General features: G+C 42.3%; 2 protein-coding genes across 6 annotated transcripts; one reads left to right on the plus strand and one right to left on the minus strand.

Annotated features, from left to right (window-relative positions):
• Positions 1–9,811: 9,811 nt before the first annotated feature.
• On the minus strand, positions 9,812–12,376 carry LOC115013759 (zinc finger protein 121-like). The gene is made up of 2 exons (XM_029440245.1): positions 11,734–12,376; positions 9,812–11,593 (listed from the first exon to the last, which is right to left on the minus strand). Exons 1-2 carry the CDS (start codon positions 11,903–11,905, stop codon positions 10,275–10,277), a joined length of 1,491 nt encoding a protein of 496 aa, XP_029296105.1. The 5' UTR covers positions 11,906–12,376; the 3' UTR covers positions 9,812–10,274.
• An 8-nt stretch (positions 12,377–12,384) lies between these two features.
• On the plus strand, positions 12,385–17,056 carry LOC115013966 (short coiled-coil protein A). Of its 5 annotated transcripts, none has more exons than XM_029440556.1 (4): positions 12,385–12,710; positions 13,752–13,823; positions 13,929–14,009; positions 15,310–17,056. In XM_029440556.1, exons 2-4 carry the CDS (start codon positions 13,805–13,807, stop codon positions 15,450–15,452), a joined length of 243 nt encoding a protein of 80 aa, XP_029296416.1. In that variant the 5' UTR covers positions 12,385–12,710; positions 13,752–13,804; the 3' UTR covers positions 15,453–17,056. The 5 variants fall into 5 exon arrangements, with proteins under 5 accessions (XP_029296416.1, XP_029296426.1, XP_029296446.1 ...); XM_029440566.1 differs by having other exon boundaries at positions 12,385–12,706; XM_029440586.1 differs by lacking the exon at positions 12,385–12,710 and adding an exon at positions 12,792–12,921.
• The last annotated feature ends 70 nt before the right edge of the window (positions 17,057–17,126 follow it).

Raw genomic sequence — 17,126 nt, forward strand, 5'->3', positions numbered from 1 at the left:
ATCAAAGCTGTCCCGGAGGCAAGGGAGTTCTTCTCCTTACTAAAAAAACTATACGTGTTCACATCTGGGTCATATGTCCATCCTAAATGGCTAACTATACAAAGAGATGTTTGAAGGTGCACCAATAGAACTCCAGCGATTAAGTGACACTCGTTGGGCATGTCGATTTATAGCTCTACGAAACATTATGGATAGATTGCCTGCCCTTAAGCGAGTACTACAAGAGATAGCCCAAGAACGTAAGGGTGAAAGTTCTGTTGAGGCTCGAGGTCTGCTAGCACAGATAGATCTTGAATTCATTGTGCATGTTGTTACATTCCATAAAGTGTTTGGCGAAACAAAACTTCTCTCCGATATGCTACAGTCTTCATCACTTGACATTTCAAAAGCTGTTGATTTAATTGATGCTTTAGTTCAAACATTGAATGACTTCAGGCAGGATAACTTGTGGGTTGAAGAGTTAAACATTTCTGACCAATGTGATGCAATACTGTCAGCTGCAAAACAACAAAAAAGGCTAAGCTCTACACTCAGTGAACACTATGTCCTGACTACTGTTGGTCAGTGAGAATCAGAACGAGATAAAAATGGGTTTCGTACAACCTTTTTCCACCCTGTCATTGATCTGATGCTTATTGAGCTTAACAGACGGTTTTCAAAGACAAACTGTGATATAATGAATAGCATCCAGGCTTTAAACTTAAAAAATGATGCATTTCTGAAAGAGACGGCTCGGTTTTCATTTGCTCGATTGTACGATTCAAATATTGATGACTTGGGGCCTGAACTACATCAATTCAGCCAGATTTTAGACAGGAAAATACAGGCTGGGATGCAAAGACCCTATAGTACAGTAGAGCTTGTACAGTTCATTGAGCCATATAAAGAAGTGTTTTTCGAGCTCTACAGACTCTTCAAAATAGCAGTTGCGATCTCAGTGACTACTGCTTCCTGTGAGCGGAGTTTTTCTACATTAAAGCTGGTGAAAACCTACCTCAGGTTTACCATGACTGACGAAAGATTAAGCAATCTGGCTGTACTAAGTATTGAGTCTAAGAGGGCAAAGGCTTTGAATCTTGACTTATTTGTTGACAGGTTTGCCAGAAATCACCAAAACCTCAGAATATAGTTTGTCACGGTGAAGACCCAAATGCAGTACACTGGACAAAGTTCTAACAAAAAGAGAGCTTTATTTTATAAAAAGCTAGTAAAAATACAAAGTAACAAATAAAACTGAAAACACAAACCAGGAAGACACGAGGAGCACGAGGGGACACCAACAACAGGGGTGACACTTAGATGAAGAACTCACAAGGAACACTGGGACAGATAGGGATATATACACACAGACACTAAACGAGGGAACGAGACACAGCTGGGAGAGAAAGGCAAATACACAGGAGGAAACTAATGAAGGGAACGAGACACACCTGGGGAGAAAGGCAGAAAACACAAGGGCAGGAAGTAATACCAGACATGACACAAGGGGAAGGGAACATTTCAAAATAAAAAAGGAAACAGAAACCAAGATCATAATATAACCCCCCCCCCCCTCAAGGGACGGATTTGAGTCTCTGAGGCTGGAGGCCGGTGGAGAGGCTGGGCTGGAGGCGGACGGAGCTGCTCAGGAGGCCGGGCCTCAAGAAGAGAGGGGAGCGAAGGGACCTCCGAGGTCTGGGGAGGCGAAGGGATTACACGGAGCACAGGGGCTGGGGTCTCGAAGGACAGAGGGAACACAGGGGCTGGAGTCTCGGGGACAACAGGAGCACAGGGGCTGGGGTCTCGAGGGACAGAGGGAACACAGGGGCTGGGGTCCCGAGGAAGGGAGGGAGCACAGGGGCTGGTGTCTCGTGAGACAACAGGAGCACAGGGGCTGGGGTCTCGTGAGACAACAGGAGCACAGGGGCTGGGGTCTCGAGGAACGGAGGGAGCACAGGGGCTGGGGTCCCGAGGAAGGGAGGGAGCACAGGGGCTTGAGTCTCGAGGAACGGAGGGAGCACAGGGGCTGAGGTCTCGAGGAACGGAGGGAGCACAGGGGCTGGGGTCTCGAGGAACCAGGAGAATGCAGGGACTGGGGTCTCGAGGCGTCCACCAGACTGCTTAGAGAAGCTTCCAAGCACTTCCCTGTAATGGTACGATCAAGACACAAGGAGGGTGGGACTCAATAGCACGACTCAGAGGCAGAACAATATAGAATGAAAACAGTCTTTAATGAAACTTTGCATGCAGTCAAACATACAAAACATGCAGGGAGAATCCAGGGGCAGAGTCGAGTTACAGAAACAGGTTCAATACACAGGCAGGTACTCAGCATAGCAGCAAAGCAGACAAGGATCAGGCTGAGACAGAATCAGGTCACAGAAACAGGATTGAGGAAGCCAGGGAATCAAACACAGGGGAGACAGGAAACAGGAAGACGAGAATAACGCTGAAACTCTCGACATAAATGTACAAAGACGAACTGGCAACAAGAGACAAACAAAACACAGACTATAGTGCCTAGTTCATTTAATAATCGCAACCAAGTGTCCAAAATAATGTTGCAGGGCTTAAACCAAATAATAATAAATGCCAACAATAACGCAAAACGGCTTCTACACATCTAACGAACAGGCCAAGACCTAATAGTACCCCCCTGTCTCTTCCTAGGACCATACCCCTCCCAATCCACCAGGTATTGACAACCCCTGCCTCTCTTTCTCACCGCCAAGAGACGCTTGACCGTGTAGACGTGCCCGCCCTCGAAGAACCGGGGGGGAGGTGGGGGCTTGGTTGTGGGAACCAAATGGCTCTCCCTCACAGGTTTCACTCGAGACACGTGAAAGGTGGGATCTACTCGCATGGACCGTGGTAATTGCAACCTCACTGCTACTGGGTTGATGACCCTGGAGATAGGGAACGGACCCACAAACCGTGGAGCCAATTCACGTGATTCCACCCGTAGCGGAAGGAGGACAACCACACCCTCTGTCCCGGAGCATATCTGGGCGCAGGGTTCTCCTCTTATCAGTCGCCCTTTTGTAGGTGGCTGAGCTGCGGAGGAGAGCTTGTCTCCACATCCGTCGACAATGATGAACCATGGCTTGGGCTGAGGGGACACTGCCCTCCAACTCCTGGTCCGGAAACAGAGGTGGCTGATACTCATATGCACACTGGAAAGGGGACAAACCAGAAGAAGAGACAGGTAAAGTATTATGGGCATACTCAACCCAGATTAAGTGCTTGCTCCAGGTTGTGGGGTTCTGGGAGATGAGACACCTTAAACAAGTCTCTAACTCCTGGTTCATCCTCTCAGACTGTCCATTAGATTGCAAATGGATTGCGGATGGTATCCCAAAAGCTCCCAAAAATCCTTCCAAAAATGAGAAACAAATTAAGGACCTTGACACCACATCCTTGGGGAAACCATGGATCCGGAACACCTGAGAAAGAAGTACCTCCGCCGTCTCTATCGGCAATGGAAGTTTGAGCAATGCAATGGAATGTGCCATATTACTGAACCATGTCGACCATGGTCAGGATAGTGGATAGGCTCCCCCAAAATGGGTATTCCAGTAACAAAATCCATAGAAATCTCTGCCCATGGACGATGTGGTACTTGAAGGGGCCGTAGAAGACCCGATGGCGGCTGACGTGAGGACTTGTTGCGTGCACATACTGGACGGGCCACCACGTACTCCCTGACCACCTTCTCCATGGATGGCCACTAGAAACGCTGCTGGATGACGAACAGGGTCCTCTGAACATGACAAGAAACGAGGGATGTGTGGGCCCAATGAATCACCTGTGGACACAACTGCTCTGGCACAAACAGACGATTATCGGGACCCCCTTAGGAATCTTAATGTTCATATTTACCCTTCTTACCTCCTCCTCGATTCCCCAGGTTACCGCTCCTACTACACGAGAAGGCGGCAACACCAAAGAAGGGAGTCTGGGGGTTGGGTCGGGGTTAATAAGGCGGGATAGTGCGATCTCAAGGCGCTAAACAAACAAAGCCCATCGGGATTGCCAAGAATTCAGTCTCTTCGCCGACTGAATGTACTGTAAGTTCTTATGGTCCGTAAGAACCAGGAATGGCTGTTCCACTGCTTCCAGCCAGTGTCGCCACTCCTCGAGCGCCACCTAAATGGCAAGTAACTCCCTGTTGCCGAAATCCTAATTTCTTTCTGCCGGTGACAGCTTCTTGGATAAAAATGCATAATAAGACATAATTTATTGTCCGAACCAGATCGTTGGGACAGAACTGCTCCCAATCCCACATCTGAAGTATCCACCTCCACCACAAATTGTCTCTTGGTGACTGCCAAGATCAAGATGGGAGCGGAAGCGGAAGCGAAACTTGTCTTGAGTCGTTGGAATTACAAGAGAACTTGACGGAAGGTTAAGGCATGTAGGGGCGTGGCTACATTAATTCCTAATAAATCTTCGGTAAAAGTCTTTGTATCTTTGTATCAGCTTCCGACTGGTGGGGTAGGCCACTGAGTGACTGCACTCAGTGACCGCACTGACCTTCGCCTCATCCATTTGAATACTATCCTCAGCAATGATGAATTGCAGAAAAGACATGGAACTCACATTTCTCTGCTTTGACAAACAGCAGGTTATAGAGAAGGCGTTGTAACACCTGACTGACGTGCTGTACGTGGGTAAAAGAAATGAGGATGTCATCCAGATACACAAACACAAATCGGTTAAGCATGTCACGGAGAACGTCGTTAACAAAACATACAAAGACAAACTGGCAACGAGAGACAAACAAAACACAGACTATATACACCAGGAAGTGAGAGGGAACAACGAGACACAGGTAAAGACACTAACAAACAGATTGGGAACACCTGGGGGCAGGAAGTAGAAACAACAGAGAACAGGTAATTAACAAAATACAAATACAAGTACAAAAATCACACAAAACATCTAACGAACAGGCTGAGACCTCATATTACCCGTTGCACAATGGTCCTGACCATGTGCATTTCTAATAGCAAACCTCAACAATGATACAGGTACTACAAAGTGACCATGTGGACTTCTCCATAGTCCGTCCTGGGGACCACTTTGTGTCACTTTGACTGCCCCCCTTTTTACTCACAACGTTTTACTTTTTCATGAATGCCAGCCCTGTGCTGAGCAATTATAAGGAGAGTCGTGAAAGGTTCAGTCAGCCGCAAATAGTAATGGCGCTATTTTTGTGCATATTACCACTCGTTTAGTTGCTTCATCAGCTAATTGTTGCTTGTTGCAATTAATGAATCTGTTTTTTGGTGCACAGGGCACTTTATTGTTGCTTTTATCTTGAGCTAATTGACATGCTGCTGTTAACGCCTTAATTTCAGCTAACTGAGCAGAGCATGGTTGAGCTACCTTTGTAGCTTGAACATTTGTGAAGGTGTTATCCTTATTTATTGTACTACGGCATATCCTGCGTGAGTTCCTGTAGCATATCTAAAACATGAACCATCTACAAACAGCGTAAGATCTGCTGTAATGGGTTGAGCAAATAGGTCCTCTCGCGCACGCATGAAGTTTGTTGTTGTTTCGACACAATCATGTGGTGTACAATCTACTGGCAACATCATTCTAGTGGCTGGATTTACTGTGCTACACGTTGGATGATAAGTTCGGGAGCTGACAGACTTACTTCGTATCCTGTTTTTCAGTGGGAGAAAATCCCTGAATCTTGGGCCGGATGTCCTCAGGATCTTCACCACACTATAACAACACTTCTGGATTGCTTTCCAAAGTTCAACAGAGTCAAAGGAGTTTCAATAGAACAAGAGTTTACTAAAGAATCAAAACAGTAAAGCAAACATGACTCGGTCCATGGATGACTGAATTACAAATCTCACACCTCTTAGTTTATACATTTTCCTTATCTTTCAAAGTTGACACCGTTGTCCCAAAAAGTCAGTGTTAGGTCAAAACAAATCGTGGTCTCGTAAGTAAGGCATGCAATTGGTGGGATGTATACAGAATCACAGAGTGCCCCATTGTTAATGAGGAAGCCTTTTGAAAAGCAAAAACTGCTGCAGCCAAACCTTGATAACACGGTGGCAAGCCTGCTTCAATATTATCTAATCTAGTGCTGTAATAAGCGAGTAGTTGTTTACATGTCGGAGTTTCCTGCATCAATACTGCACACGCAAATCTTGATCTTTCAGCAACATACAAATGGAACGGTTTGGTGTAATCATGGTTTCCGAGATCTGGAGCAAGACTGCAAGTCACCCTTTAATTCCTGGAACGCCTCTTCAGCCCATTGTAACTGGGCTGAGTTGTTTGTTTATCCTGATGAGGTTTAACAACAGTGCTGTTGACAGCATAATCACAAATCTATGGCCTACTGTATTCTGCCATCCCGAGAAAAGAGCATTTGTCCCACTGTTTGTGGTTTGGAAGCCCTGGTTACGGTTATCTCTTGTCACCACATAATTTTCTTCCTAGATATTCAACTTCTGCCTGATATAGTTGTAGCTTGTCTTTGCTTACTTTCGTGTTTTTGTGCAATAACCCTGTCAACATTCCCCAACCAATAGAATGCCAGGTGTGGGGTTGAATCCTGGCTTGTTGTGGGTGTGTTTGCTTTACTTTTACACCTGTTACTCTTCAACCAGGTTCATTCATTCTCTTCCCCCTCCAAGGCGTTATTATTTGTAGTTCCCTGGCTCTTTTAATGACTTTTGGAAAAGGATGGTAGGGATCTTTTCATTGGTCAACACCTGTTAGAAAAATATTCCTAATAACACCACGAAGTCAGGATCCAAATCAAATAAAAGGTTTAACCAATATTCTTGCAAGAAGGAGTGAGCTTATACATACAAAGATGATCAAACTCACACACATACAGGTTTGTAAGATCTGCTGTGTTGCTCAGAGAAACAACTGTCTCTGCTTCTACATATATACACAAACATCAAAGGACAAACTTATTCAGATTGGAGGGGTCAAAAGGAATGAACTTACAGAGATCAGAAGGAACACATCTATTCAGAGAGATCGTCTTTAATGTTTATTACTTGTTTACAATAAATAACAGATGTGCTGATCCATCACCTGATGACTGTTCTTTTATTGCTCTACAGTTCCTCAGCAGTTTATCTCCTGTCACCTGCTGTGTTTAGCCCCCAGTTTAACCTCTTGCCTTTTGCTGTGTTAATTACTTAGTTACTGGATTTTTACCATCAACACCTCACCTGGTAGCAACACTATATTTGAGTGCAAGCATGTAGTTTGAGGAGAGTTAGAGCAAATCTAATCACAAGTACGGGCTATTTGAGTGTGAGGGCATGGTTTTGGAAGAAAACATTACTAAATCGGAATTTGAACACGCTCTTGAGTAAAAATTGTTAAAAAGCTCCATAGCTGTACCGGTTCCTGCCAGGAAGGGGGAGCTCTCAAATGGACTACACAAGGAGTGCCTCCTGTCCGTGAGAGGAAGGTACCTGTTCGGTCAGAGAATTATGATTTGTAATGTTAACTCGAGGAGGGGTCAACTCCATTGTGGGGGGCTGTGCATGTGCCTGTGCCTCGTTTTCTCATTTTCTCATTTCTGCCACTTTCAATTTAATCAAAACTATCAAAACGTGCAGGGATCATGGATGTAGTATTGAATAGCCCAGAGTCTGCCCGATTCAGGCAGCTGTACTTCTTCTCCCTCTGGTCTGAGGGCAGACTGGAGCTACAGTGACTCACTATCACCACCTAGACTGGACGGTCCGGCGCTAGTCAGTTAGCATGCTAATTTAAGTAGATATCTCTGCTACACAATATATCGACTTCTTTGACATAACGTCAACACTGTTACCTCTTCATAATCTGTTGATAATGTTATTTATTGTTTTAAGTTTAAAATATGGCATATCTTACACATGAACCTTTGAATTAGATGTCAAACTAATTTTATGCGCCATCATTCAGCCTAATTTGATCTCAGATGGGCCGGACTGGCAAATAACACCTCCAAATGTTTCTTAAATAAACACACAAAGTCAGGATCAAAATCAAATAAGAGTTTATTCATATTCTTGCAAGAAGGAGCAGCATTATCTTACATACAGACATGTTCAAACTCACACACAGGTTGTAAGGGTACTATGCTTGCTCAGAGGAGTGATATTTATACACATTTCAAAGCAAGGAACTAGGTTAGGTCAGTTCCTCTTTTGTTTATACAGATGGTTGTTTACAGGAGAGACATACAGGACTGTCTCAGAAAATTAGAATATTGTGATAAAGTTCTTTATTTTCTGTAATGCAATTAAAAAAACAAAAATGTCATACATTCTGGATTCATTACAAATCAACTGAAATATTGCAAGCCTTTTATTATTTTAATATTGCTGATTATGGCATACAGCTTAAGAAAACTCAAATATCCTATCTCTAACTATTAGAATATCATGAAAAAGTATACTAGTAGGGTGTTCAACGAATCACTTGAATCGTCTAATTAACTCGAAACACCTGCAAGGGTTTCCTGAGCCTTGAAAAACACTCAGCTTGGTTCAGTAAACTAAATCACAAGTATGGGGAAGACTGCTGATCTGACTGCTGTCCAGAGGACCATCATTGACACCCTCCATCAGGAGGGTAAGACACAAAAAGAAATGTCTCAAAGAGCAAGCTGTTCACAGAGTGCAGTTTCAAAGCACATCCACAAAAAGTCTGTTGGAAGGGGGAAATGTGGCAGGAAACGCTGCACAACCAAGAGAGATGACCGCAGCCTTAACAGCATTGTGAAGAAGAGTCGCTTCCAGAATTTGGGGGAGCTTCAAAGACAGTGGACTGAAGCTGGAGTCCAGGTATCAAAAGCCACTGTTCACAGACGTGTCCGGGAAATGGGCTACAATAGCCGTATTCCCATGGTCAAGCCACTTCTGAACTCAAGACAACGGAAGAAGCGTCTGACTTGGGCTATGGAAAAGAAGCACTGGACAGTTGCAGAGTGGTCCAAAGTCCTCTTTTCAGACGAAAGCAAGTTTTGTATTTCATTTGGAAGTCAAGGCGCCAGAGTCTGGAGAAAGGCTGGAGAGGAGCAAAATCCAAGTTGCTTGAAATCCAGTGTGAAGTTCCCACAGTCAGCGATGGTTTGGGGAGCCATGTCAGCTGCTGGTGTTGGTCCACTGTGTTTCATCAAGCCCAGAGTAAATGCAGCTGTGTACCAAGAGATTTTAGAGCACTACATGCTTCCGTCTGCTGAAAAGCTCTATGGAGATGAGGAATTCATTTTCCAGCATGATCTGGCACCTGCCCACAGTGCCAAAACCACCAGTAACTGGTGTACTGACCATGGCATTACTGTCCTCGATTGGCCTGCCAATTCCCCTGACCTGAACCCCATAGAGAATATGTGGGGTATTGTGAAGAAGAAGCTGAAAGACACCAGACCCAACAATGCTAATGAGCTAAAGGCCGCTATTGAAGCATCCTGGGCATCCATAACACCTCAGCAATGCCGCAGGCTGATTGCCTCCATGCCACGCCGCATTGATGCAGTAATCCGTGCAAAAGGATTCCCAACCAAGTACTGAGTGCATTAATGGACATTTTCAAATGTTTGATTTTGTTTTGCTGTTATAAATCTTTTTTTTTACTTGGTCTGAGGAACTATTCTAATTTTTTGAGATAAGATTTTTGAGTTTTCTTAAGCTGTAAGCCATAATCAGCAATATTAAAATAATAAAAGGCTTGCAATATTTCAGTTGATTTGTAATGAATCCAGAATGCATGACATTTTTGTTTTTTTAATTGCATTACAGAAAATAAAGAACTTTATCACAATATTCTAATTTTCTGAGACAGTCCTGTATAGTTATCACACTAGAAGGAAGTATGTTCCCTTATCTGGAGTATTTTATTCAGCAGCATTCACACCCGTGTCTGGTACTTGTCCTCTGCTGTGGTTGAGCACTCAGTATTTTCCATCATAACCCTCCTGTTTATACTAAGTATAACAACAAAATAAAAAATACACCAATACATCACATCTAGTAATTAAAATAAAAAATGTTCTTGACACAGACACTGTCTTTATCTAGCTTGCATTGCTTAGCTCCTTCATCACGATGTCACTTCTTTAGGATTTTCAACATCGGAACATTATGCTTTTACAGTTCAGTGTCCTTGGTTTCCTCTCTAAATAGGCACCCATGTCTGGTACTTGTTCTCTGCTGTGGTTGAGCACTCAGTATTTTTCCATCAGGTTTCCTTTCTTTTAGTGTAAAGAATTACAAGTGTATTCTGAAAACATTCACAATTAATGAACAATCCATTTACAAATGTTCTCGACTTGTGCAGCGTTCCTCTTTAATCTCTGGAACCTGTGTACTGCAGTGAAGCAGCTTTCCCCCTGTGTGCGTTCTCATGTGGCTTATCAAGTTACTACCTGATACAAAAGCTCTACCACATGTTTTGCATGTAAATGGCTTCTCACCTGTGTGGATTCTCATGTGGACTGTCAAGTTACCAAAAACTCTGAAAGCTGTACCACATGTTTTGCATGTAAACGGCTTCTCATCTGTGTGGGTTCTCATGTGGCTTACCAAGAGAGTATTATTTCTGAAAGCTCTACCACATGTTTTGCATGTAAACGGCTTCTCCCCTGTGTGAATTTTCATGTGGTCTTTCAAGACACTACGAATTCTAAAAGCTTTTCCACATGTTTTGCAAGCAAACGGCTTCTCCCCTGTGTGGATTCCCATGTGGCCTAACAGGAGAGTATTATTTCTGAAAGCTTTCCCACATGTTTTGCATGTAAAGGGCTTCTCACCTGTGTGGGTTCTCATGTGGTCTTTCAATTTCCCACAAACGCTGAAAGCTCTACCACATGTTTTGCATGCAAACGGCTTCTCACCTGTGTGGATTCTCATGTGGTCTTTCAAGACACTACAAATTCTAAAAGCTTTCCCACATGTTTTGCATACAAACGGCTTCTCACCTGTGTGGATTCTCATGTGGTCTTTCAAGACACTACAAATTCTAAAAGCTTTCCCACATGTTTTGCATGCAAACGGCTTCTCACCTGTGTGGATTCTCATGTGGTCTTTCAAGACACCACGAATTCTAAAAGCTTTCCCACATGTTTTGCATGCAAACGGCTTCTCACCTGTATGGATTCTCAGATGACACTCTAGTGATGATTTATACTTAAAGTCTTTTCCACATGTGTCACATTTTAAAGGCTGTTTACCTGTGTGAGTATCACAGTGCATCTCTGACAGGTTAGGGTTGTCTACATTGTTAGTGTGACTTGTGCTTTCGTGATGTAGATTCTGTAGATTTAGCTCTGCATTAGTTGAGCCTGAGTCTCCAAGCTTGCCTCCTTTCTGATCTTGGCTCTCAGCTACATGAGAGTTGTGAGAGAGGAGCTGGTGGTCACTTTCCTCATCAGTAGGAGTCAACGTAAAGGTATCAGTCTCCTGCTTCAGTACAAGCTGCTCTCCCTCCTGACTGGTGCAGAGTTCCTCCTGCTCCTCTTTAATCTGTGGAGGCTCTGGGTCCTCTTGGTCCAGACTGGAGTTCCTCTCCTGAACACAGAGCTGCTGGTCAAAGAGAACCTCCTCCTCCTTACAGACATGTTGCTGTGGGAGCTCTGGAGGGACAGAGAACAAAAGGAATAGGATAATACTGCAGACATGCGAACAAATTAGCACCAGTAACGTGATATATTAAAACACATGACGCTAAATATAAATCAAATTACTCTGTTTTGTGTTATTACGTTTTACGCACCTATCCTGTGTAACTTTATTTCGGGTTTCCAAACGACATCCAGCAGTCTGCGCTGACGGTAGATCTCTGCCTCGTACTCGACGACAGCTTTCTGAAAAACTCCGAATATTTCTTCAGCAGCAGCATTTAGTCGCTCGTTGACAAACTCTCTCAAACACTCAACTGAAGACATTGTTGCTTAACTATAAGTCAAATATTCATCCACGCAACGACAACAACATCGTCTCCCGGCTAGTTTAATACATCTTCTTCTTCTTCTTCTTCTTCTTCTTCAGTTTGAATTACCGCCACCTACTGTGTTGGAGGAAGGACTAGAATCATCTATCCATTTAAAAAAAGAAGAAGAATATATTTATATATATTGAAAATTGCTTGGCTTCTTCTTCTTCTTCTTCTTCTTCTTCTTCTTCTTCTTCTTCTTCTTACCTATTGTGTGGAGTGTTTGGTTTAATACTTTATGTCCTATTCTCAGACTTGTAATGAGCATCTCTTCCCTTGGGCTCCTGCTCCGTGTTCCACCGACGCCTACATGTTTTTGGTTTCTGTAAAGAAGTCTTCCTGTGTCACTGAAGTCTTGCCAGGCTTTTGTTACAGTTTATGCCTCTGCTTTACTTAGACCAACACAGCTACCAGCTAAACTAGAATAGATACTGGTCTTTGCTGTTTTTGTATAGCGTGATATAAGCTACCGTTGTTTTGTTTTTTTATTATTGTATTTGTATATTATTCTTTGTATATTGGATATGTATTATTTTATTTTGATTAGTTTATATACAAGGCAACGTCCACTTCTGGCACGCGCGCGTGTTTGTGCGTGTGCATGTGTGTGTTAGCAGTATTTGCTCACTGTGTCGGTCGGTGTGGTCATGCACAGTGACGTCGGTATCGTCATCATTAGCATCCCCATCATTACCACAGAAGCTCTAGTCTGTTTACAGGGTCACTCCAATAAACGGAGAAGACATTTCTTGCTGTGGGTAGGTCTAAACATCGACATGAACTAGTTATTTTGTGTATCAAAACATTTTGACTCGCTAAATCAAAGAAAGTCTTTCAATTTTCATTTGAAGCTAAAGCTAGCTAGCAGCAGCAGCTCCGGCTGATGTCCGTTTGCACTTTATGACATTGATCTATCAAATAGTCAATTCTAAAAATGAGAACAACTAGAATTCGTCGTTGTTGCTTTTGGTGAGACACTTACCTCACATTTAGTGTTGAAGTAGTCACTCAATTGGCAAGACCAGCCCCACTGCTAGTTAGCATACATAGCTAATGTATATGCGTCCATATTCGGACACGTCTGACCGTGTGCTCTGCTTTTGCACATTTTCGGTGCTGACAGCCTCCTAATTGACCCACCCCACAGTGTTGTACTAGACGTGACAACGTATTTGCAAGTTTAGGTGCGATTCCCACACGTTTTCGGGCTATGTTATGGATTGTCTTGATCTCTGTTTACGGACGTTGCACATCTTTGTCCAACCAAGCTCATAAAGTTCCAGCAATTCTGTGCCGGAATAACGTTTATTTAATGTGGTTAGTATACTGCTCGTTTATTTATTATGAGATTGTAGGAAAGCAGACGACTGAATAAAGCCTACCCAAATCTAAAGACGCGTTTGTCTCCAAACAGGTATTTCAATGAAATTGTTTGCGGGTCAGCAGTGGGCAACATCATCTCATTTCCTGCTCCTGGGTGCGGTGTTAGCTCCCACCCAGCTCTCACCAACCTAAGCAGGCAATAATAACTTGGCTATGACACAGCCAGACAGCTAGTAGGCAGTAATGTTAAATTATTCAGTTTCCAGTGAATGCTGATATAGTTTTAAGGGCTGAATGATTTGGAAAGAATATCTAATTGTGATAATGTTTTACTTCTATTGCAATTGCAAGTAGTAAATGGCAGGCATCTTATATTCCTATATTATATCCTGTGTTCATCATGTTACAGCATCCGAACATCCTATTATCAGTAGAAGCTTTATGGAGCTCACTGTGGTGTTGTTTTTCTCTTACAGTGGACAGTGGATCTGCAGCCCTGCATACTAAACAGGAGAACGAGCTTTTCATCATGAACTGCGATATAGATGGTAAGTCTGCTTGCATGCATTTTTGTGAAACAATTTACCCTCGATCATGTTCATCTATATGTTGTAAGTGCATGTGAGTACCATCAGCGTTTTTATCTATTGCAGGAGACATGGAGAACCAGGTGGAGATGGAGGAGAAGACGAGGTTAATAAATCAAGTTTTGGAACTTCAGCACACGCTTGAAGGTAACACACACACACACACACACACACACACACACACACAATTTCATCTTAGTAGTGTTTGACACATTTATCACAGTAAGGCAGATTTTGTGGACACTCTTGATACAATAACAATGCATGTCCCTTATTTTTTTTCTTGCAAACAAATTCAATATTTCTCCCCAAAACACACTGTATATCATTGAGGTCTAATAAACAATATTTAAATATTTTGAAATTGGCATTGTGTACGTCCAAGGCTGGGCGAAACAAGAAATAAAATGAAGACTTCTTTTTAAATGTATTATTACAGTATTTATTTTCCTAAGCTTGGGGACTATTCATGATTTAAAATATTTTAGTTCTTTCAAAATGCAAGAAGACTAAAACATAATTGAAACATGTTTTAAGACTTAATTTGCAAGACTTTAAGTTAAGCAAGAATAATACAAGACCTGCACAACCTTATAGGCTGTCATTGTTATGCATATTAAAAAAATACAGATTATCTGATCTACCTGTATTAAAAAAAAATGATACATTTATTTATTTATTTTTATATGTACTGAATATACTTTAAATATATAATATATGTTGGCATACCTTGCTACACTGCATTAACTCTTATGGCGCAATACAATTCAATACATATATGGTCACTACCTTACTCTGATGACTTGCACTGAATAGAGTCAGCCAGGTTTGCATTGTCCGGACTGTAACTGTAGGTAGCCAGCCTCAAGCAGGCTTCCAGATGATCCATCAGTCATGGACTCGCATAAAAAAGTAGAGCCAAATAATGCAGTCAAGGAGGTAGCACATTTCCTCATGTTTGGTACTTTTCCCTGAATGTCAGCCTGTAGTGTCAGCATCTCATCCTCCACTGCAGATGAGTTCAGGTGAAACAATGTGGCCATTTATGATGTGAGTGAATCAACTTCAATATGTTCTCTAAATGGGTAGCTCGTAAATGTAGCAATTGGCTCGAGTAATTAACTGATTAACTAACTAACATTAACTGAGCTAATCATGTTGACCACGGTTTTCTCTTTTCCTTGCAGCTCTAAATTAAGCTCATTCAACATGTTCGTCAGATCGGTTAAAAATGAGGAGAAACTCCCTTACGTCCGGAGAGATCTCGAAATCTTTGCAGGAATTGATAGGCTATCATCTAAAAACAGTTTATATCTGCAGCTGTGCCCAAATACTGGGTTGAAACACAATGAATAAACATGCAAAAAAAAAGTTGAACTTTATGAATGAAGCTTCGAACTATTCAGTACAGCCCTAGTTTTAGCTTCCCATTCTTTCTTTCTTCCAGATCTGTCAGCACGGGTCGACGCAGTCAAGGAGGAGAATCTGAAGTTAAAGTCTGAGAACCAGGTCCTCGGTCAGTACATCGAGAACCTCATGTCTGCCTCCAGCGTCTTCCAGACCACTGACACCAAGAGCAAACGAAAGTGAGGTACCCTCGAATAAAAACCCTGAAGTCTTGGGCCAGCAGCTGGGAAAGGAAACCCACCATCGAAACATGGAGAGGGGTCTGTTTTCTCAGCAGACCTGGGCGTTTTCTGTCAAAACTAACAACTTAATAATCAAAAACATAAACTGACTGTCACCCATCCTTCTGACTCAGAAGTCAATTTAATGTTATTCTGGCCCAGGTCTGTTTTGCAGCAGCTTCCTCTCCACACTTTAGACAAGGTAGACATCACCCTTTAATCACCAACACAAAAACAGAACCAGACTATGTAAATGAAGTGGTTGAGGGTCCATTCGTACCTTGAGTTTCTTCTTAATGCTCTCTGTCAAATTAGTATCTGTAAAATAATTCTTAGCTCTGCTTTACCTGCTTGGTTTTCTGTTTGAGAAAACAATCCATAAATAATACTGTCAAATACTGTTTGACCGTGAACCTCATTTCAACACTGGTTTATTTGAATTATTTCTTTTTGTAAAGCATTTTCTACGTCAGCTGGAGTTTTTCAGTAGGTCTTTGTTGTCATCATGTCTATATGAAGCATGATTATTCCTCTATTTAAAAGCTGGCAAACTAAACAGTATTACTGAGAATGAAAAATGTATTTGGATCGCATGTTTGAGTTAAATATATCTAATGAAATGTCATGAAATCAATAATCACTAACATACAGACGGTTTAAATAACTTTTTAACAAAGGGAGGTGGATTCTAGGTACATATAGGTGTCATTGAGAGCTTGGAAGCAATGCAAGTAAAAGCACAGAGAAATTAAAAGTTGTGTAAACTCCATAAAAGTGTAGGTCTTAACTAACATCAGTGATGTTTTTATTGCAAGTGGTTACATTTTTAATCGCAACACAATATTTTTGTTCTGTACTTAAAAGTATTTGTAACCTTTTCAGTTTATCATGTCATGTAGTGTTGTGGCCCACACTGTAATGTAATCGTGACAAAGGAAAAGGTAGAGGTCATAAATTATTACATGTTGTGTCCTTATCCTGTAACGTCCACGGGGGAGGGGACTGAATGGGCCAGATGACACAAGGAGGTGAGATGGGGAGATGAGGGGGAGAGGGATGCTTTCCCCTTTTTAACTGCAAGCAGTAAAGAGGCCTTCAGTGCTATTGATCCACTCAGCCGGGCCTGGAATACATCACCGGCCAGAGGAGGGGTTTGACTGTAAAATGTGCTGATGTCCTCAGTGTACAGCAGAGTGGAGGGTGTGTCCTCCAAGACTGCTGGTGCCTCAGAGACAAAAGGAACGAGGGTAGAAGGAGATGAGAAGTCATGTTCATCTGAACACATTTTTATTCCCTTTTTAAACTAAAATATCCAGTTCAATAATATCTGGAAAGCAGTCATTTGTGTTCAAACATCAAGTGAGGAATTGGTAATATTACAGGATGCTAAAACACTGTATGCTGTAATTTGAGGTTATTTTGATCATTTAATAGTTGTCTTTTATTTCTGTCTGGCATGCAGATTTTGCCCTAACTACACACGCCCTTGTACCAACTGTCTCGTGTGTAGACATCCTACACCTTTACCGTCAAACATTTTTTGTTTTAATAAAAACCTAAGATCTATTCTTTCTCTGGGTCTTTTGTCACTTACACAACTCTAAATATGTCAGAGTAGGAGAAAATAAATAAAAAA

The sequence above is a fragment of the Cottoperca gobio genome, chromosome 1, assembly GCF_900634415.1.
Source record: "Cottoperca gobio chromosome 1, fCotGob3.1, whole genome shotgun sequence".
NCBI classification, from domain to species: domain Eukaryota; kingdom Metazoa; phylum Chordata; class Actinopteri; order Perciformes; family Bovichtidae; genus Cottoperca; species Cottoperca gobio.

Bases quoted from the DNA above. Each gene is read 5' to 3' on its own strand.
- LOC115013966 (XM_029440556.1), top strand. The intron at 14,010-15,309 runs GTAACACACACA...TCTTTCTTCCAG, and splicing joins ACTTCAGCACACGCTTGAAG to ATCTGTCAGCACGGGTCGAC.
- LOC115013759 (XM_029440245.1), bottom strand. From the start codon at position 11,905: ATGTCTTCAGTTGAGTGTTTGAGAGAGTTTGTCAACGAGCGACTAAAT. The intron at 11,594-11,733 runs GTGCGTAAAACG...CTGTCCCTCCAG, and splicing joins AATAAAGTTACACAGGATAG to AGCTCCCACAGCAACATGTC.